A 27,509-nucleotide genomic window follows, 5' to 3' on the forward strand; every position below is an offset into this window, starting at 1 on the left:
GGGTAGAGTATTCAACCCAAATTTATTGATTCGACACAAGGGGAGCCAAAGAATATTCTCAAGTATTAGCACTTGAGTTGTCAATTCAACCACACCTGGATAACTTAGTATCTGCAGCAAAGTATTTAGTAGCAAAGTAATATGGAAGTAACGGTAACGACAGCAAAAGTAATATTTTTGGGTTTTGTAGTGATTGTAACAGTAGCAACGGAAAAGTAAATAAGCGAATAACAATATGTGAAAAGCTCGTAGGCATTGGATCGGTGATGGAGAATTATGCCGGATGCGGTTCATCATGTAACAGTCATAACATAAGGTGACACAGAACTAGCTCCAATTCATCAATATAATGTAGGCATGTATTCCGAATATAGTCATACGTGCTTATGGAAAAGAATTTGCATGACATCTTTTGTCCTACCCTCCCGTGGCAGCGGGGTCCTAACAGAAACTAAGGGATATTAAGGCCTCCTTTTAATAGAGTACCTGACCAAAGCATTAACACATAGTGAATACATGAACTCCTCAAACTATGGTCATCACCGGGAGTGGTACCGATTATTGTCACTTCGGGGTTGCCGGATCATAACACATAGTAGGTGACTATAGACTTGCAAGATAGGATCAAGAACTCACATATATTCATGAAAACATAATAGGTTCAGATCTGAAATCATGGCACTCGGGCCCTAGTGACAAGCATTAAGCATAGCAAAGTCATAGCAACATCAATCTCAGAACATAGTGGATACTAGGGATCAAACCCTAACAAAACTAACTCGATTACATGATAAATCTCATCCAACCTATCACCGTCCAGCAAGCCTATGAGGGAATTACTCACGCACGGCGGTGAGCATCATGAAATTGGTGATGTAGGATGGTTGATGATGACGACGGCGACGGATTCCCCTCTCCGGAGCCCCGAACGGACTCCAGATCAGCCCTCCCGAGAGGTTTTAGGGCTTGGCGGCGGCTCCATATCGTAAAACGCGATGAATCCTTCTCTCTGATTTTTTTCTCCCCGAACACGAATATATGGAGTTGGAGTTGAGGTCGGTGGAGCGTCAGGAGGCCCACGAGGCAGGGGGCGCGCCCAGGGGTGCAGGCGCGCCCCCCACCCTCGTGGACAGGTGGAGGCCCCCCTGACATGGATTCTTCTTCCAGTATTTTTATTATTTTCCAAAAATAAGTTCCGTGGAGTTTCAGGTTATTCCGAGAACTTTTGTTTCTGCACATAAATAACACCATGGCAATTCTGCTGAAAACAACGTCGGTCCGGGTTAGTTCCATCCAAATCATGCAAGTTAGAGTCCAAATCAAGGGCAAAAGTGTTTGGAAAAGTAGATACGACGGAGACGTATCAACTCCCCCAAGCTTAAACCTTTGCTTGTCCTCAAGCAATTCAGTTGATAAACTGAAAGTGATAAAGAAAAACTTTTACAAACTCTGTTTGCTCTTGTTGTTGTAAATATGTAAAGCCAGCATTCAAGTTTTCAGCAAAGATTATGACTAACCACATTCACAATGACATTTAGGTCTCATGTTTACTCATGTCAATGGCATAATCAACTAGCGAGCAATAATAATAAATCTCGGATGACAACACTTTCTCAAAACAATCATGATATGATATAACAAGATGGTATCTCGCTAGCCCTTTCTGAGACCGCAAAACATAAATGCAGAGCACCTTTAAAGATCAAGGACTGACTAAACATTGTAATTCATGGTAAAAGAGATCCAGTCATAGTCATACCCAGTATAAATTAATAGTAATGGATGCAAATGACAGTGGTGCTCTCCAGCTGGTGCTTTTTAATAAGAGGGTGATGACTCGACATAAAAGTAAATAGATAGGCCCTTCGCAGAGGGAAGCAGGGATTTGTAGAGGTACCAGAGCTCGGTTTTTGAAATCGAGATAAATAATATTTTGAGCGGCATACTTTTATTGTCAACATAACAACCAAGAGATGGCGATATCTTCCATGCTACACACATTATAGGCGGTTTCCAAACAGAATGGTAAAGTTTATACTCCCCCTCCACCAACAAGCATCAATCCATGGCTTGCTCGAAACAACGAGTGCCTCCAACTAACAACAGTCCGAGGGGGAGTTTTGTTTGCAATTATTTTGATTTAGTTTGCATAAAGCATGGGACTGGGCATCCCGCTGACCATCCATTTTCTCGTGAGTGAGGAGCGGAGTCCACTCCTCTTGAGAATAACCCGCCTCGCATGGAAGATATGGACAACTCTAGTTGATACATGAGCTATTCGAGCATACAAAACAGAATTTCATTTGAAGGTTTAGAGTTTGGCACATACAAATTTACTTGGAACGGCAGGTAGATACCGCATATAGGAAGGTATAGTGGACTCATATGGCATAACCTTGGAGTTTAAGGGATTGGATGCATAAGCAGTATTCCCGCTTAGTACAAGTGAAGGCTAGCAAAAGACTGGGAAGCGACCAACTAGAGAGCGACAACAGTCATGAACATGCATTAAAATTAATAAACATTGAGTGCAAGCATGAGTAGGATATAATCCACCATGAACATAAATATCGTGAAGGCTATGTTGATTTGTTTCAACTACATGTGTGAACATGTGCCAAGTCAAGTCACTTGAATCATTCAAAGGAGGATACCACCCCACTATACCACATCACAACCATTTTAATAGCATGTTGGCACGCAAGGTAAACCATTATAACTCATAGCTAATCAAGCATGGCACGAGCAACTATGATCTCTAATTGCCATTGCAAACATGTTTATTCATAATAGGCTGAATCAGGAACGATGAACTAATCATATTTACAAAAACAAGAGAGGTCGAGTTCATACCAGCTTCTCTCATCTCAATCAGTTCATCATATATCGTCATTATTGCCTTTCACTTGCACGACCGAATGATGTGTATAATAATATTAGTGCACGTGCATTGGAGTAAGCTGGAATCTGCGAGCATTCAATAAACAGGAGAAGGCAAGGCAATATCGGCTCTTGGTTAAATCAACAATAATGCATATAAGAGCCACTTCAACAATTTAATCATGGTCTTCTCCTAACGACCCCCAAAGAAAAGAAAAGAAATAAAACTATTTACACGGGAAAGCTCCCAACAAGCAAAAGAAGAACGGGAAATATTTTTGGGTTTTCTTTTTAATTATTACTACTACAGCAAGAAAAGTAAACTAACTAAAAGCTACACTAATTTTTTTTGGTTTTCTTAAGGTTTATTAAACACATAAGAAGAAAGCAAGAAAAAGAAAATAAACTAGCATGGATATTACAATGAAAGAGTATGAGCACCGACATCTAGCAATGAGTGTGTGGACATGAATGTAATGTCGGTGAGAAATACGTACTCCCCCAAGCTTAGGCTTTTGGCCTAAGTTGGTTTATTGCCACGGATAGCCTGGCGGATATCCAAAGTTATAACCGGGGTCGTACTGAGATGAAGAAGACTCTGATTGCCACTGGTTGGCAATCATCTCCGGATCCCACTGGTAATTGGACTGTCGTGGAGGTTCAAATTGTGGTTCCGGCTCCGTGACTGATGTAGGGTTCCGGGAGGCGTGAATGGCCGCCAGCGGAACGAGATACGGACCTGCAGATAAATCAAACAAGGAAGGAGCAGGCAAGGTAATAGTCTCAGGGTGATGTTTATCAAAGAACAATTTGTATTTAAGCGCCCCTTCCCTATTCTTAACAATAAAGTCATGTGCTACCATACTCTTAATCTAAATAAATAGTGGGCATCAATTTTTCTTCTTTTTCATAGTGCCTAATGGGTATGTTAAGATGTGCAGCTAGGCGTGAAGCATAGATACCTCCATAGATGGGACCCTTTGTACGGTTCAGACTTAACCGTTTGGCAATAATACCGCCCATACTAACAGTGTTATCACAGAATAACCCATGGAACAAAATAATAATATCAGGAACACTAAGGTTTCCACAGTTTCCGCGACCAATTAAGCAACGACTAGCAAATATAGCAAAGTAGCGTAAAACAGGAAGATGTATGCTAGTGATTCTTGCATCGGAAACCTTCCTAGTTTCCCCTACAGTAATAGTGTCAATAAACCCGTCCACATCTTTACGATGTGGTTCTTCTAAGCTACCCTCGAAAGGTATTTTGCAAACCTTGCAAAATTCATCTAGTGACATCTTCTTAACCACATCATATAAATGAAACTCTACTGAAGGAGGTGATTCCTTAGGATAATAGTAGAAGTTTAGCACGAAAGTAATGGTGAGTAAGAGATACTATTCGCGTTGGTCGCGGAGGAAGTCGGTGAGGCCTGCATTCTCAGCCAATTCATAAAAATCATCATAAATCTCGGTTGCTCTCAAGAAATCATTGGAAGGCCATTCACACGGCCGGACCTCCGCGGTGCGAGGCAAATTATAATTGGGCCTCTGTGCTTCTTCACTTTGCTTTTCCTTCGAGCTTCGGCTCGATGAGCCCCTCAAAAATCTCTTCATTATTTTCTGAAAATTTCTGAAATTTTTAGTAACTTCAAATAAAAGTGAACCAAGCTCAACAAAATTGTTAGCAACTACTCCTACAAGTGCCTATAGCCTATATCATGCATTATAACTACTTGGAACCATATAAATTTGTCATGCAAGCTCAAGAACATGGTCACCTAGGCAGCACAAATTTGCAATGAATAAAGCACTAGAACAAAAACTAATTGGACCAATGGAGGAGTCACATACCAAGGAACAATCCCCTAAAGCAGTTTTGTGAGAGGTGCTTTGAGCAAGGAGATCGAAAATCATAGCAAAATGAGCTAGAACTTGTGCTTGAGCTGGATGGTGATTTTTTTGGGAGGAAGAAGAAGTGTGTGGGTGCAGGAATAAGTGGAGGGGAGCCACCATGGGCCCACGAGGCAGGGGGCGCGCCCTGTAGGGGTGGGCGCGCCCTGGACCCTCGTGGCCAGGTGCATGCTCCCCCTGCTGTGTTCTCAGTGCCAGATATTCTCAAATATTCCATAAAAAATCATATTAAATTGGCAGGGCATTTGGAGAACTTTTATTTTCGGGGTATTTTTATATTGCACGGATAATTCAGAAAACTGATAGAAAAATACTATTTTTTGCTTTATTTCAACTAAATAACAGAAAGTAGAGAGAGGGTACAGAAGGTTGTGCTTTCTAGTTTCATCCATCTCATGCTCATCAAAAGGAATCCACTAACAAGGTTGATCAAGTCTTGTTAACAAACTCATTCCGACTAACATGGAACCGGAGAAATTTCGAATAACACTATGTTACCTCAACGGGGATATGCACATCCCCAATAATAAGAATATCATATTTCTTCTTGACAGTAGGAAGAGGAAATTCAAAACCTCCAAAAATAATCGATGGAACTTTTCCAATAGAATTGATACTGTGGACCTGAGGTTGTTTCCTCGGAAAGTGTACCGTATGCTCATTACCATTAACATGAAAAGTGACATTGCCTTTGTTGCAATCAATAACAGCCCCTGCAGTATTCAAAAAAGGTCTTCCAAGAATAATAGACATACTATCGTCCTCGGGAATATCAAGAATAACAAAGTCCGTTAAAATAGTAACGTTTGCAACCACAACAGGCACATCCTCACAAATACCGACAGGTATAGCAGTTGATTTATCAGCCATTTGCAAAGATATTTCAGTAGGTGTCAACTTATTCAAGTCAAGTCTACGATATAAAGAGAGGCATAACACTAACACCGGCTCCAAGGTCACATAAAGCAGTTTTAACATAGTTTCTTTTAATGGAGCATGGTATAGTTGGTACTCCTGGATCTCCTAATTTCTTTGGTATTCCACCCTTAAAAGTATAATTAGCAAGCATGGTGGAAATTTCAGCTTCCGGTATCTTTCTTTTATTTGTAACAATATCTTTCATATACTTAGCATAAGGATTCATTTTGAGCATATCAGTCAAACGCATACGCAAAAAGATAGGTCTAATCATTTCAGCAAAGCGCTCAAAATCCTCATCATCCTTTTTCTTGGATGGTTTGGGAGGAAAAGGCATGGGTTTCTGAACCCATGTTTCTCTTTCTTTCCGTGCTTCCTAGCAACAAAGTCTCTTTTATCATAACGTTGATTATTTGATTGTGGGTTATCAAGATCAGCAGCAGGTTCAATCTCTACATCATTATCATTACTAGGTTGAGCATCATCATGAACATCTTCATTAATATTATCACTAGGTTCATGTTCATTACCAGATTGTGTTTCAGCATCAGAAATATAAATATCATTTGGATTCTCAGGCGTTTCAGCAATAGGTTCACTAGAAGCATGCAAAGTCCTATCATTTTTCTTTTTCTTCTTTTTAGAAGGACTAGGTGCATCAATATTTTTTCTCTGAGAATCTTGCTCAATTCTCTTAGGATGGCCTTCAGGATACAAAGGTTCCTGAGTCATTTTACCAGTTCTAGTAGCCACTTTAACAGCATAATCATTTTTCTTACTATTTAATTCATTGAGCAAATCATTTTGAGCTTTAAGTACTTGTTCTACTTGAGTGGTAACCATAGAAGCATGTTTACTAATGAGTTTAAGTTCACCTTTAACATTAGCCATGTAATTACTCAAGTGTTCAATCATATAAGCATTTTGTTTTAATTATCTACCAAAATAAGCATTGAAGTCTTCTTGCTTAACCATAAAGTTATCAAACTCATCCAGACAATGGCTAGCAATTTTAGTAGGAGGGATTTCAGCTTTATCATATCTATAGAGAGAATTTACCTTTACTACCTGTGTCGGGTTTTCAAGACCATGAATTTCTTCAATAGGTGAAGGATTAAGATCATATGTTTCTTCAACAGGCGGTAAATTAAGACCATGTATTTCTTCAATAGGAGGTAAATTCTTAACATCTTCAGCTTTAATACCTTTTTCTTTCATAGATTTCTTTGCCTCTTGCATATCTTCAGGACTGAGAAATAGAACACCCCTCTTCTTCGGAGTTGGTTTAGGAATAGGCTCAGGAGTTGGCTCAGGAAGTGTCCAATTATTTTCATTTGTCAACATATTATTCAATAGAATTTTAGCTTCATCCGGTGTTCTTTCCCTGAAAACGGAACCAACACAACTATCCAGGTAATCTCTAGAAGCATCGGTTAGTCCATTATAAAAGATATCAAGTATTTCATTTTTCTTAAGAGGATGATCGGGCAAAGCATTAAGTAATTGGAGAAGCCTCCCCCAAGCTTGTGGGAGACTCTCTTCTTCAATTTGCACAAAATTATATATATCCCTTAAAGCAGCTTGTTTCTTATGAGCAGGGAAATATTTAGCAGAGAAGTAATAAATCATATCCTGGGGACTACGCACACAACCAGGATCAAGAGAATTAAACCATATCTTAGCATCACCCTTTAATGAGAATGGAAATATTTTAAGGATATAAAGGTAGCGAGATTTCTCATCATTAGTGAACAGGGTGGCTATATCATTTAATTTAGTAAGATGTGCCACAACAGTTTCAGATTCATAGCCATAGAAAGGATCAGATTCAACCAAAGTAATTATATCAGGATCAACAGAGAATTCATAATCCTTATCAGTAACACAGATAGGTGAAGTAGCAAAAGCAGGGTCAGGTTTCATTCTAGCATTAAGAGATCGCTGCTTCCATTTAGCTAATAACTTCTTAAGATCACTTCTATCATTGCAAGCAAGAATGGCTCTAGCAGATTCTTCATCCAGAACATAACCCTCAGGCACAACAGGCAATTCATATTTATTAGGGGAGAGTCTTCATCATCACTATCTTCAATATTATCAGTTTCAATAATTTCATTTTCTCTAGCCCTAGCAAGTTGTTCATCAAGAAATTCACCAAGTGGCACAGTAATATCAAGCATAGAAGTAGTTTCATCATAAGTATCATGCATAGCAGAAGTGGCATCATCAATAACATGCAACATATCAGAATTAATAGCAGAAGAAGGTTTAGGTGTCGCAAGCTTACTCAAAACAGAAGGTGAATCAGGTGCAGAGCTAGATGGCAGTTCCTTACCTCCCCTCGTAGTTGAGGGATAAATTTTTGTTTTTGCGTCTTTCAAGTTCTTCGTAGTGACCAGCAGATATAAATCCCAAGTGACTCAAAGGATAGAGCTATGGTCCCCGGCAACGGCGCCAGAAAATAGTCTTGATAACCCACAAGTATAGGGGATCGCAACAGTTTTCGAGGGTAGAGTATTCAACCCAAATTTATTGATTCGACACAAGGGGAGCTAAAGAATATTCTCAAGTATTAGCAGTTGAGTTGTCAATTCAACTACACCTCAATAACTTAGTATCTGCAGCAAAGTATTTAGTAGCAAAGTAATATGGAAGTAACGGTAACGGCAGCAAAATTAATATTTTTGGGGTTTGTAGTGATTGTAACAGTAGCAACCGAAAAGTAAATAAGCGAAGAACAATATGTGAAAAGCTCGTAGGCATTGGATCGGTGAGGGAGAATTATGCCGGATGCGGTTCATCATGTAACAGTCATAACATAAGGTGACACAGAACTAGCTCCAATTCATCAATATAATGTAGGCATGTATTCCGAATATAGTCATACGTGCTTATGAAAAAGAACTTGCATGACATCTTTTAATAGAGTACCGGACCAAAGCATTAACACATAGTGAATACATGAACTCCTCAAACTACGGTCATCACCGGGAGTGGTCCCGATTATTGTCACTTCGGGGTTGCCGGATCATAACACATAGTAGGTGACTATAGAATTGCAAGATAGGATCAAGAACTCACATATATTCATGAAAACATAATAGGTTCAGATCTGAAATCATGGCACTCGGGCTCTAGTGACAAGCATTAAGCATAGCAAAGTCATAGCAACATCAATCTCAGAACATAGTGGATACTAGGGATCAAACCCTAATTTTAGGGCTTGGCGGCGGCTCCATATCGTAAAACGCGACGAATCCTTCTCTCTGATTTTTTTCTCCCCGAACACGAATATATGGAGTTGGAGTTGAGGTCGGTGGAGCGTCAGGAGGCCCACGAGGTAGGGGGGCGCGCCCAGGGGGGTTTGGCGCCCCCCCGACCCTCGTGGACAGGTGGAGGCCCGCTTGACGTGGATTCTTCTTCCAGTATTTTTATTATTTTTCAAAAATAAGTTCCGTGGAGTTTCAGGTCATTCCGGGAACTTTTGTTTCTGCACATAAATAACACCATGGCAATTCTGCTGAAAACAACGTCGGTCCGGGTTAGTTCCATTCAAATCATGCAAGTTAGAGTCCAAAACAAGGGCAAAAGTGTTTGGAAAAGTAGATACGACGGAGACATATCACGAGTTCCTTATTTGTTTGTGTCGGTGCGTGGGACTCGAGCGTAGCCTCCTACTGGATTGATACCTTGGTTCTCAAAAACTGAGGAAAATACTTATGCTACTTTACTGCATCACCCTTTCCTCTTCAAGGGAAAACCAACGCAGTGCTCAAGAGGTAGCACCAAACAACCGTGCGGTTCTCCGATCTACCAAAGTTTGCTAGAACATGACTTACATTATTTTGCTCTCTAGGAATATGAGTAACTACACACTCTCTTTGACCCAAAAGAAACTTGATCTCAGAAATTACCATGGCGTATATGGATCTATTATGTTCTGTTGATGGGATCATCTTGACTGCCATCTTGCTATCACACTACAGGATGACTGGAAATCCCATCCACTGAAGCGCCAAAGCCAATCCTTCCATGCAGCCAGCAAGCTCAGCATGCATGACGCCATGGCAGGAAAAAAGAGAGCGGCAAGCCGAGAAGACGAGAGCCCCGTGCCCCCCCCCCCGCGGGCGACCCGGGCGCCCAACCCTAGCCGCCGCCGAACCCAGCCCCCACCTCCTTCCTCTCCTCCCGCCGCCGCCGGGCAAAGCCCGCGCGGTGCCGGCGGCGGCGGGATCTCATTTCCTCGCCTGGAACAGGGGCCGCGGGGGGCTGCTTCTTCGGGCGCGGCGGCGGAGCTCGGCGGCCGGCGCGTCGGGTGGCGCGCGCTAGTGTGCGGGGCGGCGCGGCCTGCTGGCCGGGGCGGCACGTCACTGGAGCGCGCGGGCCGGTGGCGGCGCAGCGTTCTTCGCGGCGGATCTGAGGCGGCGGCCTCGCTGGTGCGGACGGCGCTCCTCCGGCGGCGGGGAGTGCTCGTCAGTGAGGTAGGCCGGATCCCCTCGGCTGCGTGGGCAGCGAGGTCCCGGTGGGCGCTGGTCATGGCGCGGGGAGGCCCCGGGCTCCCCTCGTCAGATCGGAGGCGATCTGGTCCGCTCGTGATGCATGACCTCCGGCCGGCCTGGATCTCCGGCGTGCACGCGCCTGCTGACGTTGTGGCTGGTTCGGAGGTGGCGGCAGGGTGCTTGGCCGGGGGAAACCCTTGGCCGCCGGTGGCGGTCACGGCGTCGATGGCGTCCCGGACGCCATTCCCTCCTTGGTGGCGGCGCCGAGGCTAAACCTCCCCTGCCTCCCCCCTTCCCCTGCGCCCGGGTGAAAACCCTAGCCCCGGTGGTTAAGCGGCGGCGGCGCCACAGCGTCGTCACCTTCTTGAAGGCGCCGACTTGGGCATGGGGATGCTGGGCGTGCATGGCGAGCTTGTCTGGATCCTGGTGGCGGCCCGTCTGATCTACCGCGTTGCAGCTCCGGGCATGTCTCGTGACTGCGGTGCTTATCTTCCGGCCGTGTCTCCGACGGCGACCTCGCCCTTCCTCACCTTGTACTTGCCGTGGTGGAGCGGTACTTCATCTCACTCATTGATGGCGGCGGAGATCGGCGGCATGGAGCTGTGGAGGCTCGGCGTCCGATGCGCGGAGATGGACTCGCGCAGGAGGAGGTAGCTGTCTGGCGTCATGGTGACGTCGATGGCAGAAGTGGCCTTCACAAGGTAGAAGACTCAATATAATCTGAAGAAGGACCTGTGGAAGATGGCGGCGACGACACAAGAGTGCGTCTGTCCGGATTGTGCTCCAGACCCGGTATGTGGCTCGGCTGGGGCTTCCGGCTTTTGATGTTAGGTTTAGGTGAGTGGTTTGGGTAATGGCCCAGCCAGCATCCCTTCATCATATGGATAAGAGTAGCGGCATATGTTGCCAAGATGGTGGATTCAGGTATATTGTTTGTAATACTTAAGGTCCTCGAGAATAATTAATAAAGTGGCCGTATGCATCTCCCAGATGCAGAGGCCGGGGATCATCCTCCTTTTCTAAAAAAAGCCGAGAAGATGATGGCGCCGTCCTGGTTACGCAATATCATGCCGGCGCCTGCAGTACCATCGGCCGTAGACAGAGACCCATCAACGTTCAGCTTGGTCCATCTTGTAGGAGGAGGCTGCCATTTAGAAGGTGGTGGCTTTGGAATTTTTGCATGCAACAATGGCTGAGCCACACCATCCTCATCTGCTACCATCTTCCCTTTCACCAGCTCCGCCGTGGAATAGTGTTGCAGGTTCAACAAGGACACATAGCTCTGCAGAAAACGTTTAGACGCTTCCACTGGTGGTCTTAGGTGCCTTTTTGTAGCGGGCTTCTCCTCAACTAGCAGTTCTTCATTTGTGATCTTCGGTTTGCTGGTTGTAGATGTAGTGTTGTTAACTGTTCTTCCAGCCTCCCTTGTATCGTTTGGCCGATGTTGTGTGGTGGCCATGTTCTTGTACTCCTGACCGGTTGAGGGCTTTGTTAATTCAAAGCTGTGCTCTTCTTGAGCCTTTGTTCTAAAAAAACAAAAGAAAAACAAGAATATAAAACAAATAAACCAAAGAAGAAAAAGGAAAAGATAAAAGAAAATGAAAATAAAAAGGGAGAAAACCAAATAAAATAGAAGAAAAACAATGAAAAGAAAAAAAATAGTGAAAAAAAGAAAGAAGCGAAGAAATCTGGTGAAAAAGTAAGACACAACGAAAAGAAGAAAAAAGGAAAAACAAAGCAATACCGGCTCTATTACTCTCAACTAGATCGCGCCCTAGAAATACCTTAAAACTCTAAGCTCCCAAAAGATGAAGCCTCCTCGCGGGTTTGGGTTGTGGTTATCGCTCGGACCCCACCAGTAAGTCGCTGGCCCGCTAGTGTGTCTCGCTGCCATGTGGGCCCTCAACATTAGTTGGTCGTTGCCCCCGCTTCCAAAGTCAACCCAGCCTATCTCTCCAGTTGGCCCTCCTGTTGGCCCATGGTCTCCGCTGTCGTCGTCTTCCCCCCAAATCCCGAAACCTCTCTGCGTGCGCACACCCAGCTGCTTGGCGGCGGGCATGGCGCACCGTGGTGCGGCTCCTCCCTGGCACTGCCTCCAGGAGCACGTCCCTACTGCTTGGTGGCGGTGTACAGGGGTGCGGCTCCTCCACGGCGCTGCCTCCCGTCGCTGTCCTGAATCTTGCGGCAACCCCCCGCGGTGGTAGCTCTCGGCCAGCACATGGAGGCGCTCCGAGAGGTGGGTTTGACCCGCAGCATCCAGCAGCACGGCGCGACTCCCCACCACCGGTGACTCCTTTCTCACATGGACCACCATACTGGTGGCCTCCGTACTTCAACTCTACCAAGACACACCGTCCCTCGGCTCCACAGATCGCGGTCGCTGCACTTCTTTCCTCCGTTCCCAACTTGAACAATTCCACTGGAATATATAGGCCGGACAAAATTTTCTTCAATTGGTGGCACTATGAGGATAAATTAGCATAGTTGATGCAGTCTTCAAATGAATTTACTTTCGATTTGTGACACTACAGACGTGTTCTTTAACTGTTCGTACAGTTGCCCTTAGGCTACAAAGATTAAAAGGTACTCCCTATGCCCCATAATATAAGATCGTTTTGCAATCTGTTTGGGACGGAGAGAGTAATATCTACAGAAAGAGTTGTACAACTATATATTTCTGAGAGCTAATCTTATTTGTAGCGCATTGTTTAGTTTTCATGTTTAGGTGGTTGAAGTTATTTTTTACTGCATAACCCACAAATTAAGCAACTGGCACCATCTGTTGAGAAGGTCATCAGCCTCAACATTTCTGAGATATTGGAAGTACAACTCAATTAGTTATTATAGCTGTCAGATTAGATCTCTGTTTATTTAGATTCGGAACATTTTGCCCAATGATTAGAGTTAGAGCCTTGAACAACTTAGATATTTGACTTATTTTTGTTCACTGGTTCAGTGCACACATGGACAGTTGAATCAAGATTGCATATCACATTAGTAAGTGACTATACTAGGAATGGATTTAACTTCTGTCTGTGACCAAAGTTTTGGTTATGACATTGCATTTGTGTGTTTCAGTTGTTCGTGCAAATCCTCTTAATATACGAAGTTTGGATGATATAGTATTTAAAGGAAGAGTTGTGTTGTACAAGAATAGTGATTAAGCCATGTTGAATACTGCACATATATCTTTTTGGAGCTATTTTCTTCTCTATAGCATATTATTTCCATGCCGCCCTGTTGCCACGGAGTCACGAACTCACCATGAGTTCGGCGCTTCCGCCATGAATCTGACTCATGGTCTGCACCGGTCCTTGTCGGTAGCGTAACCCCAGGAGGGAACCTTCTTTTATATGTACATTGATCTATACTCCATGCTCCCTTCATGACCATGCCAATCGACCAGTATTTTGATTGTTTGTATTAGATAGGGGTGTTAAGCTTCATGCACTAGCTAACGCAACCAAAAGTCCGAACTGATCCACATATACTGTAACACTCCCTCTCATGTGTGACGGGGAAGACAAGTCAACACGTGCAATCGGAAGGGAGTGATGGCGCGCGAAACTCACGTATGACTCAAGAGGCCTATACATGGACACAACGGGGGGTTACCAGCAATTTTTAATAAATTGCGAAAGCCAGGACTCGAACTCAAGACCTTAGCTCTGATAACATGTTAAGCTTCATGCACTAGCCAACGCAACCAAAAGTCCGAACTAATGGAAAGGGTTAGTGCAATCCACATATACTGTAACAAGGGGGAGGGAGAGAATGTCAACCATGTTTTCTTATTGTGAATGTGCATCCTTGTGATATCCTAATTTGGGATTTCTATGACTGTTGAGATCAAAAAAATGTTGCATGGTGCATTTTTTATGACTGAATATTAGGTTAAAATCATTACATAATCTATTTGTCTTATTTTATCTTTTGCCTAACTACTAGAACGAATGAAAAACATATAGAATAAATGATGAGATGTGGGCATTATTATGCTATAGGTGTGCAACCTCCTTCATGCCTATACAGTTTCAATTGTCTGTTAGATTCAATCTCCTATGTCCACCATCATTTAGTACGCCAAGGAATTTTGTTTTCCACATGTATGTTTGGTAATAGTCATACATGATTCATGTTAGTTGTGTAGAACTTGATTCCGAACTAAATTCCATACTGATGTATGTGTTTCTACTTCTTTTTTGCGGGTACTATTCTCTACTTATGTTAGCTGCTTACACTGGAAAAAAATATTTGTTATGTGATCTTGGTGTTCAACCTTGGATGCATATATTGTGAACTAAATGGGAGATAATATGTTTGAGACTCATAATTATGAGAACTATTGTCTGATTATTTATCTAGGGCTAATTTGTTATAAGGCATTTCTTTTGATATACATAGAATAGAAGGTTAATGACTTTATGCATTGTGAAAAAATCATGTCGTCAAAATTTGGTCTCCGCAATTCTAATGTGATGTTCAATTCCTTGCGTGTGTGTGCCTTCCAAAGTTTTCAGAAGAAGGGTATGTATCTTAGACATTTTAAGTCAATGTATTTCTCATGATGGACTTGCATCTCTTGAATCACATCTAGCAGGAGTGTTTTGCTTACTGTCTAAAGTTGCCAAGTTGAAATTCTGCTACGGTAAGGAATCATGTGATGATATAAAGTGCTACATGGTTAATCATATTGCTTGAATATTTCGGTATGCAAATGCTACAAAGTGCACTTCGATTAGTGATTTTACCTGTTGTGGTCCATATTTTGTCTATATGTTTGCCATTGCTTTTGATTTGGTGTTCCATTGCATGAGAAGGGAGAAGGGACTGTTCATTTTCTATAAAGTTCCATGCTATAGTTTGCAGATGAAGCTTCTATTTCTAAGATTCTAAGTTCCCTAGGAATGCTTACTGGTGTATTTAGGCTTTGGGGGTTGCTGGTGGGCCTACCTGTAAGGGGGTGAATCGCAGATGTTTGTTGCGCTTGAGTTCACTCCGAGTTGAACGGGTGACGCTGGTATGTTGATCTCTGTGTTACTTTAATTGAAAGCCAACTAAGCTCAGGTGAAGGATGGCGCGGCAAAGCATGCGTCACCCTCTAGTTTACTTGAAGCTGAAGCTGGCCTAGTTGCTAGCAGAGATGCAGCTCACCCAGGAGACCCGGGTTTGAATCCTGGTTTTGCCCATTTTTCTTCTTTCTTTCTTTTAAACGTTCGCTAACACGCCAGCCCAATAGCTACAATGCGGAGGTATTCGCTTCAGCGAAGCACTCCCCCCGGTACATTTATTTTTGAGACATACTCCCCCACAAACGAGTGATCGTTCGAGAAGATTACACGATATTGGATGCTTTGACGGTCACCGCCCCGAGGACGCCTCGGCGGTTGACCAATGACCATTGGCTGTTCTACGCCCACAAGTAGGCCGACCCTGCACCTGCGGGGCTCAAGCTCGACCTACGCGAGGGAGGATTCAACGCCGGGGGCATGGCGTCGGCGAACTGTTTGATGTAGGGGCTATTTGGATTGCCACCAACGCCGACCCTACCAAAAAATTGGTTCGCCCATGAGAATTGAAAGCTGTTTGGACTGTCACCGAAATATTGGCTCGCCCACAACGCCCGGAACGACTCCATGTTATTTTTGCCAACGCATGGGCGCGCGGAGGGTGCCGAAATCGGTCGCCAAAAAATTGGCGAGCACACCTCTCACCCGCTTAGTACGTGGATCCCGTACCGTGTTAGTTAAACGAGTAGTCAACGGATTAATCAGATGCGGAAATGAACGATACGTCCGCGTATTTTCTTTTGACGCGAAATTAGGAAGTGATTGTTTGAATCGATTACTCCCTCTCGTCGACCTTTTACTGCTACCGGTTGTCTTCTAAGCAAAACTAATGGTTTCAGTTTCCGTAAAGGCAGCCGTGAGCTTGGTCTAGTTCAAAAGTTGTACATGTTTTTTTCTATATATGGGACGCCCGTATATATTTACTCTTACATGCGAATTTCGTTCTTTTCTTGAGAATTGCTAATTTCATATTAAAAATATAATGTTTTATATTTATTTTTTATTGCCTCAACATTACAAGTAAATTAAAATCAAACCAAGCATCAATCAATCCAAATTGCCAAACCAAATGGAGAACTTGCCAAATTTTTGGGAGGTGCAATGGCTACAATCCAAACAATAACAACTTGCCAAATTTTTGGTCATGCCCTCACTTTGGTCATGCCAAAATTTTGGTTGGGCAAGTTAGGGCACAAACCAAACAGCCCCTAATGCTCAGGAGCGAGGACTAAGTCTAACATGCACGCGTGGCATTTTTTGCCAACTCAGCAGAACGGACAGGCCCCATCAGTCAGGAAGAGCATTCAACGAGAATCCAGAGAGGGGAGATCTGGTTTGGATGGGGATTGGGTGACAGTAGGGGCACGCCACGCGGAGCCAGGCTGACCTTCTACTATCCAAACCCAATCACCAGGTGGTCTAGTTCCACTATAGGGGATTGGTTCCCCTAGAACCAAACAGGCCCTAAACTCCCTCAACCCCTCTCTCTGAGTTCTTGCACAGGTTAACAGCACCAAGCATGCTTGACACCTCCCACCATGCACCAAGCAGCAAGATATAAATCAATCAAGTAATGTTTCACAATGTCTGGTCATGTGAACTGAACAACTATTCATCAGACAAGGTAATCAATCAAAATCAGGTACAATGAAAGTGGTTACTCATAGGACTGAAGCACCAACTACGTCAATCAGCATCCAGAACCATGTTTCTGACCAAGCAAACCGCAAACTGCCTTGTTACCAGCAAAGAACTTTGAATGGCTTATCTCTGTCGTCATCTGTACAAAATTAGAATAAAAATTCGCTGAGCATAACACCATAAGACAGGGTATCACATAGCTATTGATATCAGTCAGCATCAAATAAGGCAAATGGTTCATTTGGACAGCATAAATATTTAGAGAAGCTCCGCTATCACACAAACCAAGCACTTGTACAGAACCTACAGTCAGCGAGCATAGGCCAAATATTTGTACAGGGCCTAAGGTGTACTGTTCTTTGTCCCCTTTTCAAGCAGGGCATGGGAAAATAAATACTCCCTCAATAAATAAATATAACACCCTTTTTTCAGAACGAAGACTACTAGCAGATATAACTGTTATTGTTCTTCAGAAACCTGGATACAACAAATTGACTGCCATCTAGTATAATTTAGCTTAAAACTATCAGGAAAAGAAAAGAGAAATCAGAACAAATGTCAACAGGTCAAGGAAATCAACTTACCACACCAGCCATGAAAGAAGCAGCATGATAAATACTTTGATATCCCATCTTGCAATGATAAATCACATAGAGAGGATACAATAGTCGATGGCACTTCAGCATGATATTGTCCATTAAAACTGCTGAATATGAATTGTAACACAACTTCATCAGCACATGACAGGATTGGTAACCATCATAGCAGTTCATGAATTAATGAAAACAGTATATACCAAAAGCTGTAGAACAACTGTAATAACATGCACTACAAACCAAAAACAAACTGAGTTCACCTTGGTAGGCTATTGAGAGGGATTTGTGACATTTAGCAAATAGAGGGCCCACAATGGAATAGGAGTTCTCTCCTCAAGAAAATAATGCAGCCTACAGCTAACTGATTTATTCTATATTTTGCAAACAAAAAATTATACTGTTGTGACTTGAAATATCAGAATACTTTTGAGTGCCAGCAAAGAAAACATTACACTTTATGAGTCTACATACCCTGATAACACATGTTCATTGGAACAATTCAGGTCAAAGCTGTAAAAGATGAACTCCCGACTCATCGAACAGGAGGAGCATAGTCATGCTTTTCCACTTCCATCCCTCATTTTCCCCAGGCATCTTACAGCATATACTTTGTTTAGATGGCAATAACTGGAACTCTTCCAGTTGCAAGAGTGCCTATGTACTCAGGTCTGTGGGATTTGAGGCCAGCAGTAACTTCCCCCGGTTGCCAATTTCCATCAATAATGATGCAGCCAAAATTTTAATGGATGGGCTAATAGTTGGAATGTAAGCAAATACCATATAAATGAAGATATATAGTACTCCCTCCGTTCCTAAATATTTGTCTTTCTAGAGATTTCAACAAGTGACTACATACGGAGCAAATGAGTGAATCTACACTCTAAAGTATGTCTATATACATCCGTATGTGGTAGTTCATTTGAAATCTCTAAAAAGACAAATATTTAGGAACGGAGGGAGTATAAACTTAGCGCCCCTGCTGCATGATGGGCTAATAGTTGGAATGTAAACAAATACCATATAAATGAAGATATATAGTATAAACTTAGTGCCCTGCTGCATGATGGGCTAATAGTTGAAATGCAAGCAAATACCATATAAATGAAGATACATAGACTTAAAGACCCTGCTGCATGATCCACAGATACATTTTGTTTTTACTCTAAAGACATTTTTGAACAAGAATGTTGAAAAAATTCCAGATATATTTCCTCTGAAATATCTACATATCACCCGATATCCGACATCCAGTATGTTCAAGCCAAACCAATACAAACCCTATATATGATATTTTAAACCTTGGCACTAACCGAACAAGCCTGAAAGGTAGGACTGCCCTTTCGTTCATGTTGTCAAAGAGGAATAACATGTCCAGCGTGCATCATTGCATCTCATAACTCCTATATAATTTTAATCAAAAAAGGGATTACTCTTATAAGAGTACACTAACTCACAAAAGCTTTGTTGCTCTTCATCTCAAGAACTATGCAGCTCAGACAAGGGCCACTTCCTCTGAAGAACCACGGCTGATCTCAGCTAGTCTTGATGTCTCCTACACTCCTGTGTCAGCCATCGACGGTTACTCTCTTGTTTGCGGCCGTACCTACAAATGCATCGTTATATGGTTCAAATAAAACGAGACCACAAAACTGGCCTCCCGATCTGCATTCTTGCAGGCATGGGGCAAGATGTAGCTGCAGGTTTGAGACAAGATGTGGACAGAAATTCAAAACTTAACTAATATCCAACCTTCACATAAGAGCTGCAGAATGCTTCCCATTTAGGTTTGCAGGTTATCATTCACAAAGTTCCTGTTCACATTCTCAAAACAGACGGGGCACTTACCGTGGAAAGTTTCAGTCAGCAGAATTTCCAAGTTGACAAACAAAACAAAGGAATTCATCATGTACGTGGATCTCAAGAAAACAAAGGAACTCAGCAAAGCACAGCTACCAAAGAACTGAACATGTTACTCCATGATGCACTCGTCCGATGACAATGAGATCAGGAGTCAACAAATGCACCATAATCTATACGACTCCAATGCTGTATGTTAAAATGTCTGTGCAAGAGATGCACCACGCATTACTATTGGACATCATGAATGCTGTATGTATTGTTTCTCTGGCAGTTCACCAACTTCCCTAATAAATTTATAAATTTACTACAACAAAAGAACACAATCATAACAAAAATTACTAGCTGTGACTGACTATTACCATGCGATAAACCTTCATACTTCATATCAATCTCCAATTCTCAACTCGAGATAAAGTTCCATTTCTATATTCATGATTATCAAGAAGTTTATATTGAATGTGGCTTATTTAATATGGCTTCAAGTGTAGAAGAATCTTTTACGGGTTGATGAAGTCATGAAAAACAGATAAGCAGCAGTAAATAAACCTGAGCTGTGTCTTCCTATTATCCTGTTGTCCCATTGATCAGAGAAGAATACTTTGTCTCACAAGTGGGTATGACCCCGTGAACACTGGTACGCAGGTACACAATCATATTCAACAGCAAATCAGGTGCTTGTATTGGATAGTTTCTCCAGTTCTGCTAGTGTTCGTATAAGTGGCAATTGCAACCTCTCAGTCTCAGGAAGCCCAGTGGAAATGCCCTGATAAAGATGCATGAATGATCAGATGTGGTGGGCTTCTCATCTGAAGAAAAGGGGTATGAAATAGTGCATAAACATTACTTCAACATACATATGGCTGATAAAACAGTACCTAAGCACAATATATGACAATTTCTTAGATTAAGAAATCTAACCAAAGAAAAGGAGAAATGTAGGAGCAAGGATACCTATAAATAAAGTATAGTCCTTCATGGATTACCAGTCCAATAAGCAAAATAAAAGTCTTTCAACTCCTGAAAAGGTCCATGATACCTTATCTTCAATTGCCGGCAGTATCTTGATTCCTTTGCTTCAACAAAGCCAGCATAAGTTCATGTTTCGCGACTTTCAACTAAAAGCTGCATGTAACAATTTGGTGTCTGTTTTGAAGTTCGTATTGAGTAATAGCACATCTGTTCTCTCACAATTTGAATTCCGCATCAAAACTAAACCAAGCCTCTTTCCAAGAGACGCCATCTTTTTAAAAAAAAACAAATAACATAAAAGCGACTCAAACCTCATTAATGTAACATAAAAGCAACTTACACCCCAAGAATATAGCATACAAGTTATCATTCAATAGAACTAAAAACAAAGGCACCATTCAACAGTATGAAATGTTTTAGACAACTCAAACCATTAGTAACAGCCACAATTCTAACTAAACATAACCAAAAATGGACGCTTTGAAGCTGAAAGTTGTTCCCACACACAATCACTAGGACTTCTATTTCTATCTTCTCTTGGCGATACTTGATAACTTTAGCCTGTTCTAGCTTTGCAAATGATCCAACATCTGGCCAATGCCCTGCACATTGAGGTACATAAAAGTTATTAACAATCCTGGCATTTATTTCATTAAAAAAAATATTCAAGAGTAGAAATATATTACTATGTATTCCCTTCCTTGGGCCATCTCAATTTCAGACGCAATTGCATGAGTGCTTATAGCCTCAAGGTAATCATTTCTGAAATCGTTACATATCCCAACCAGATGACCATTGTCATTAACAACGGGTGCCCCAAGCGACGACGATTCGAGCGTAGAGCAATTATGCTGGAAAGTCGGGCCACTGACTCCCCTGGTCAAAAGGAAAACAGATATTGATTAGCACTGAAATGAATAAGATACCTGACAGTCACATTAACAGATAAAAAAAAATCCAAAGTAGTAACTTCGTGACTTACATTACTGTACCAGAAGTGAGCAGCATCTGTTCCGGACTGAAGAGATGGACGCGCTGGCGCTTTGCAATGACACTTCGACATAAAGGAACTGCCCTCATGAGTTGTGTGTTGTACCCACCAGGGTTGGGACAGCGGATCCCAGCAATACCTTCAGTCAAATGTATCTGCGGTCTAGTAAGTTCCAGCTTTGTTCCCTCAAGACAGTCAATCAGGAGCTTCAATTGACCTTCTCCATGAAAAGAAGCAGGATCCGCCACAACATACATAAAGTAGGGTTGTAGAACAATAATAGTACCCATAACAAAAATCCCTTTATCATTTTTATTTTTTCCTACTGATGCTTTTTTGGGTGGCTTGATGTTGATCAAAACCATGCTATCTTTGATCTGATCGTGGAGCCGTGCTTGCAGCTGTACGTGATAGTAAAGGAAATTTAGCTAGAAAGATGAGCAGCAGAATAGCTAACTAAATCGGGAACCCGCGTGGCAACTCACTGGTGCCATCTCGGGGTGGTGCAGCGCGGATCCAGACGGGGACGCGGGAGGGGCGGAGCTGCAAGTGAGAGAGCAGGTTGGATGAGGAGCAGGTAACAGAAATCGCAATTGTCGAATAGGATGTGACTTATATCATCTGGACAAACTTGAGAGAGAACAAGCCGGGCCTCACCTTCACGGCCTGGACGAGTAGCAGGACCGGCGGCGCCCTGAAGGAGGGTACGGTCGGCGACGGCTGGGGAGGGATGTCGGCAACGACAGACCTGAGGAGGAACTAGGTCAACGATGGATCTGAGGAAGGGTGATGGACGCCGCCGACACAGTTTGGACAGGCGGCGCCCCAAACCCTAACCGGCCTGTAGCGACGATTGTCGACTGCGAAGGGGATAGCGGCAGGATCGGGGCCTTAGGGGTCTTTTTTTATGAGAAGAAGAGAGGTGTGAGGGAAATCGGATGGGGGACAGGTTTTCCCCGCGTTATAACTCGCCCGTAGGGGCGACAACAAGCAGCCGGCCCATTTGCGCGCTTAGCTCGCTACGCGCTGTACGTTGATCTGCTTCGGTTTTCTTGGAGGTTTTTTCTGTTTTATTTTATTTAGTGTTTCACCGGTCTGTTTTTATTTATTATGCTCTGGCTTTCTTTGTTTTCTCATTTATTTTTTCCTTTATTTCGTTATAGTCTGGTTTTATTTTCTTTCTTCCATGGTTTTCTTCGTTTATTCAGTTTTTTTTGCTGTTTTTCGGTTTTTATCATTTTTATTTTTTTCAACTCGTGCCTACATTTCCTAAGTACACACTTTACAATTTCATAGCACACATAAAAAAAAATCTGATACATGTTTGGCATTTTGCAAATACATATTTTTAACACTTTTTTATTACATGGTAATATTTTTCAAATACAAGTTGTGCATTTTTTTATGGAGATGCACATTTCTTTAAACTATGCAAACATTTTTTACATTACATGATCATTTTTCAAAATGTCACGAACATTTTTTGAAACATGTGATGATTTCTTTCAATTGTCACATACTTTTTTTAATGAAACAAACATTTTTTAACCTACGCGGACATTTTATTGACATTGTGTATAACATTTTTTTAAAATGCGGGAATATTGACATGAAATGTCACATGCATTTTTTTTCATGGTATGAAATATTATTTACTTTACGCAGATATTTTCTATATTGTATACACATTTAAAAATCATACTTTTTTTTGAAACTCGGAAACATTTTTTCATTGTCCTAAAACTACGCTAACAAAAAAAATTACAGTATGTTCACATTTTTTTTCACATTTGTAGTTTGAATTTTCTTAAGTAAATTTAAGTTTTGAAATATATGCATTTAAAATATATATTTTTACATCTAAACACACTGCTTTATTGATCTAAAATGCTCATAGGGATACAATGCAAATCTGGAGGGTTTTAAAGCCACAGATGGCGCCCTGGTCCAGACCGAAAACGGGTTTAGTAAGGCTATGCGCCTCATGACTTGATGCGCGACCTTCAAAGATGAAGAGTGTGTTGGGGAACGTTGTATGAAAAACAAAAAAAATTCTACGCACACGCAAGATCTATTCATAGAGATGCATAGGTACGACTGGGGAGAGCAACCCTTGTAGATCGCTAAGCGGAAGCGTTTATCACGTGGTTGATATAGTCGTACTCTTCGCGATCTGATCACGATCCAACCAATCTAGTGTCGAACGGACGACACCTCTGAGTTTAGCACACGTGCGGCTCGATGACGTCTCCTTCTTGATCCAGCAAGCGGGAGAGGAGAAGTAGATGGGATCACAACCAACAGGATGCATGGTGGTGATGGTGGTGGTGGAGCACCGACAGCGATTCGCTAAGCGTCGCCGGGACGAGGCGGTGGAACTACGGAGTAATGGGAAAGAAAGGGGCGCCAAGGGCTTGGTGTGTACTCTTGGGGTGCCCCCTCCCCTCTATATATAGGTGAAGGGGTGTGGGAAACAGCCCCTCCAAGCCTAGGGCGCAGTTAAGGGGGAGAGGACTTGGATTCCAAGTTCAATCCTATTCCTACTAGGACTCCTTCCTTTTTTGCCTTCCCTAGCCACATGGGCTTTTGAGGACTTGGTACGCCTAGCCCAGTAAGGCTAGGGCGCCTCCCCGCGGCCCATTGATGGCTCGTGTCCACGTCAGTATTTCCCCAAAGAGGAAGGGATGATGTAGCACAGCTACAGTAGGTATTTCCCTCAGTTATGAGACCAAGGTTATCGAACCAGTAGGAGAACCACGCAACACTATGTAAACGGTAACTGCACACAAGAACAAATACTTGCAACCCGGCGCGTAAGAGGGGTTGTCAATCCCTCTCGGGTAAAAGATAGATTGGTTTGTATTATTTTGGATAAATAGATCTAGTGGTAAAACAAAATAAAATAAATAACAAAAAATTGCAGCAAGGTATTTTTGGGTTTTTGGAATAATAGATCTAAAAATAAAAGTGGCAAATAATAGATCATAAAGCAAATATGATAAAGAATAGACCCGAGGCCCGTAGATTTCACAAGTGGCTTCTCTCAAAAAAATAGCATACAACGGGTAAGCAAATTACTGTTGGGCAATTGATAGAACTTCAAATAACTATGACGATATCCAGGCAATGATCAATATATATGCATCACGTCCAAGATTAGTAGACCGACTCCTGCCTATATCTACTACTATTAGTCCACGCATCGACCGCTATCCAGCATGCAGCTAGTGATTAAGTTCATGGAGAAATTGAGTAATGCAATAAGAACGATGACATGATGTAGACAAGATCTATTCATGTAGGAATAGACCCCATCTTGTTATCCTTAATAGCAACGATCAATACGTGTCTTGCTGCCCCTTCTTTCACTGGGAAACAACACCGCACGACCGAACCCATCACGAGGCACCTCTTCCCATGGCAAGAAAAATCGATCTAGTTGGCCTGACTAAACCAAATATTCGAAGAAGAAATACGAGGCTATAATAAGTAATCATGCATATAAGAGATCAAAATTCAAATAACTTTCATGGATAAAATAGATCTGACCATAAACTCAAACTTCATCGGATCCCAACAAACACACCGTAAAAAAAGTTACATCAAATAGATCTCCAAGAGACCATTGTATTGAGAATCAAAAAAGAGAGAGGAAGCCATCTAGCTACTGCCTACGGACCCGTAGGTCTACAATGAACTACTCACGCATCATCGGAGAGGCACCAATGAGGATGATGAACCCCTCCGTGATGGTGTCTAGATTGGATCTGGTGGTTCTGGAACTTCGGCGGCTGGAATTGTGTTTCGTCGTCTCCCCTAGGGTTTTTGGATTTTCGGGGTATTTATAGAGCAAAGAGGCTGTGCGGGAGGCGGCCGAGGTGGGCACAACCCACCAGGGCATGCCTGGGCCCCCAGGCGCGTCCAGGTGGGTTGTGCTCCCCTCGAAGCCCCCCTCTGGTATTTCTTTGGCCCAACAGGTGTCTACTGGTCCAGAAAAATTCTCTAAAAAGTTTCTCTGCGTTTGGACCCCATTTGGTAATGATATTCTGCGAAGTAAAAAACAAGCAAAAAACAGCAACTGGCACTGGGCAATATGTCAATAGGTTAGTCCCAAAAAATGATATAAAATTGCTATAAAATGATTGTAAAACATCCAACAATGATAATATAACAACATGGAACCGGCACAAATTATAGATACGTTGGAGACATATCACCCATGCTAGCCCTTGGGTCGTGGTGGACCCACTTGTGGACTTCCGGACCCCTCCTGAATCCTTCGGAACCTTCTGGAAGCTTTCTGGTACAATACCGAAAAAACTGCATCTTTTTCGGAACCCAAAATATGACTTACCATATATAAATCTTTACCTCTCAACCATTCCGAGACTCCTCGTGATGTCTGAGATCTCATCCGGGACTCCGAACAACATTTGGTTACCACTCATCAAATATCCCAATACTACTCTAGCGTCAACGAACGAACGTTAAGTGTGTGCAGGGGCGAACCCAAGATCGAATTTTGGAGGGGGCAAAGATGTGTTAAATGGTGAAAATTTCTTTGTTAAATGGGGGCAAATCAGTATTTAGCCTGGCATATTACAAAGACACTGAAAATTTAGTGGGGGCAGCTGCCCCCATTGCTTGTACACTAGATCCGCCCCTGAGCGTGCGACCCTGCGGGTTCGGGAGTTATGTAGTCATGACCGAGACACCTCTCCGGTCAATAACCAATAGCGGGACCCGGATGCCCATATTGATTCCTACATATTCCATGAAGATCTTTTATCGGTTGAACCTTTATGACAACATATGTAATTCCCTTTGTCTGTCGGTATGTTACTTGTCCGAGATTCGATCATCGGTATCTTTATACCTAGTTCAATCTCGTTACTGGCAAGTCTCTTTACTCGTTCCATAATACATCATCTCGGAACTAACTCCTTAGTCACTTTGCTTGCAAGCTTCTTGTGATGTTGTATTACCGAGAGGACCCAGAGATACCTCTCCGATACATGGAGTGAAAATCCCAATCTCGATCCATGCCAACTCAACAGACACCTTTGGAGATACCTGTAGAGCATCTTTATAATCACCCAGTTATGTCATGATGTTTGATAGCACACAAGGTATTCCTTTGGAGTCCGGGAGTTGCATGATCTCATGGTCGAAGAAACATGTATTTGACATTAAGAAAGTTGTAGCAATAAACTGAACGATCATATGCTATGCTAACGATTGGGTCTTGTCCATCACATCATTCTCCTAATAATGTGACCTTGTTATGAAGTGACAACACATGTCTATGGTTAGTAAACCTTAACCATCACTTTGATCAACGAGCTAGTCTAGTAGAGGCTCACTAGGGACACGTGATTTGTTTACGTATTCACACATGTATTTAAGTTTCCGGTCAATACAACTCTAGCATGAATAATAAACCTTTTATCATGGATAAGGAAATATAATAGTAACAACTTTATTATTGCCTCTAGGGCATATTTCCATCAATCTCCCACTTGCGCTAGAGTCAATAATCTAGTTCACATCGCCATGTGATTAACACCCATAGTTCACATCGCCATGTGACTAAAACCCAAAGAGTTTACTAGAGTCAATAATCTAGTTCACATCGCCATGTGATTAACACCCAATGAGTTCTCAGGTGTGATCATGTTTTGCTTGTGAGAGAGGTTTAGTCAACGGGTCTGCCATATTCAGATACGTATATATTTTGCAAATTTCTATGTCTACAATGCTCTACATAGAGCTACTCTAGCTAATTGCTCCCACTTTCAATACGTATCCAGATTGAGACTCAGATTCATCTAGATCGGTGTCAAAGCTTGCATCGACGTAAACTCTTTACGACGAACTCTTTATTACCTCCTGATACGTCTCCAACGTATCTATAATTTTTTATTGTTCCATGTTGTTATATTATCAATCTTGGATGTTTTATAATAATTTTATAGTCATTTTATATCATTTTTTGGTACTAACCTATTGACATGGTGCCAAGTGCCAGTTGCTGTTTCAACATGTTTTTTACATCGTAGGAAATCAATACCAAACAGAGTCCAAATGCAATGAAACTTTACGGAGATTTTTTATGGACCAGAAGACACCCAATGGGCCAAGGCTGCGCCTGGGGGGTGCTCCGAGGGGA

The 27,509-nt window shown here is 42.4% G+C and overlaps 1 protein-coding gene and 1 long non-coding RNA gene across 2 annotated transcripts; both read right to left on the minus strand.

Annotated features, from left to right (window-relative positions):
- Nucleotides 1-16,841: 16,841 nt before the first annotated feature.
- LOC109766300 (uncharacterized) lies at nucleotides 16,842-20,322 on the minus strand. The gene is made up of 2 exons (XR_012183141.1): nucleotides 17,509-20,322; nucleotides 16,842-17,063 (listed from the first exon to the last, which is right to left on the minus strand). It is a non-coding gene; the product is annotated as an uncharacterized lncRNA (long non-coding RNA).
- A 322-nt stretch (nucleotides 20,323-20,644) lies between these two features.
- LOC109766286 (uncharacterized) lies at nucleotides 20,645-22,280 on the minus strand. The gene is made up of 5 exons (XM_020325053.4): nucleotides 21,998-22,280; nucleotides 21,826-21,883; nucleotides 21,332-21,741; nucleotides 21,036-21,225; nucleotides 20,645-20,951 (listed from the first exon to the last, which is right to left on the minus strand). The coding sequence occupies exons 2-5, from the start codon at nucleotides 21,832-21,834 to the stop codon at nucleotides 20,916-20,918; spliced, it is 645 nt and encodes a 214-aa protein (XP_020180642.1). The 5' UTR covers nucleotides 21,835-21,883; nucleotides 21,998-22,280; the 3' UTR covers nucleotides 20,645-20,915.
- Between the last annotated feature and the right edge of the window lie 5,229 nt (nucleotides 22,281-27,509).

This window comes from Aegilops tauschii, chromosome 5, assembly GCF_002575655.3.
Source record: "Aegilops tauschii subsp. strangulata cultivar AL8/78 chromosome 5, Aet v6.0, whole genome shotgun sequence".
NCBI classification, from domain to species: Eukaryota; Viridiplantae; Streptophyta; class Magnoliopsida; order Poales; family Poaceae; genus Aegilops; species Aegilops tauschii.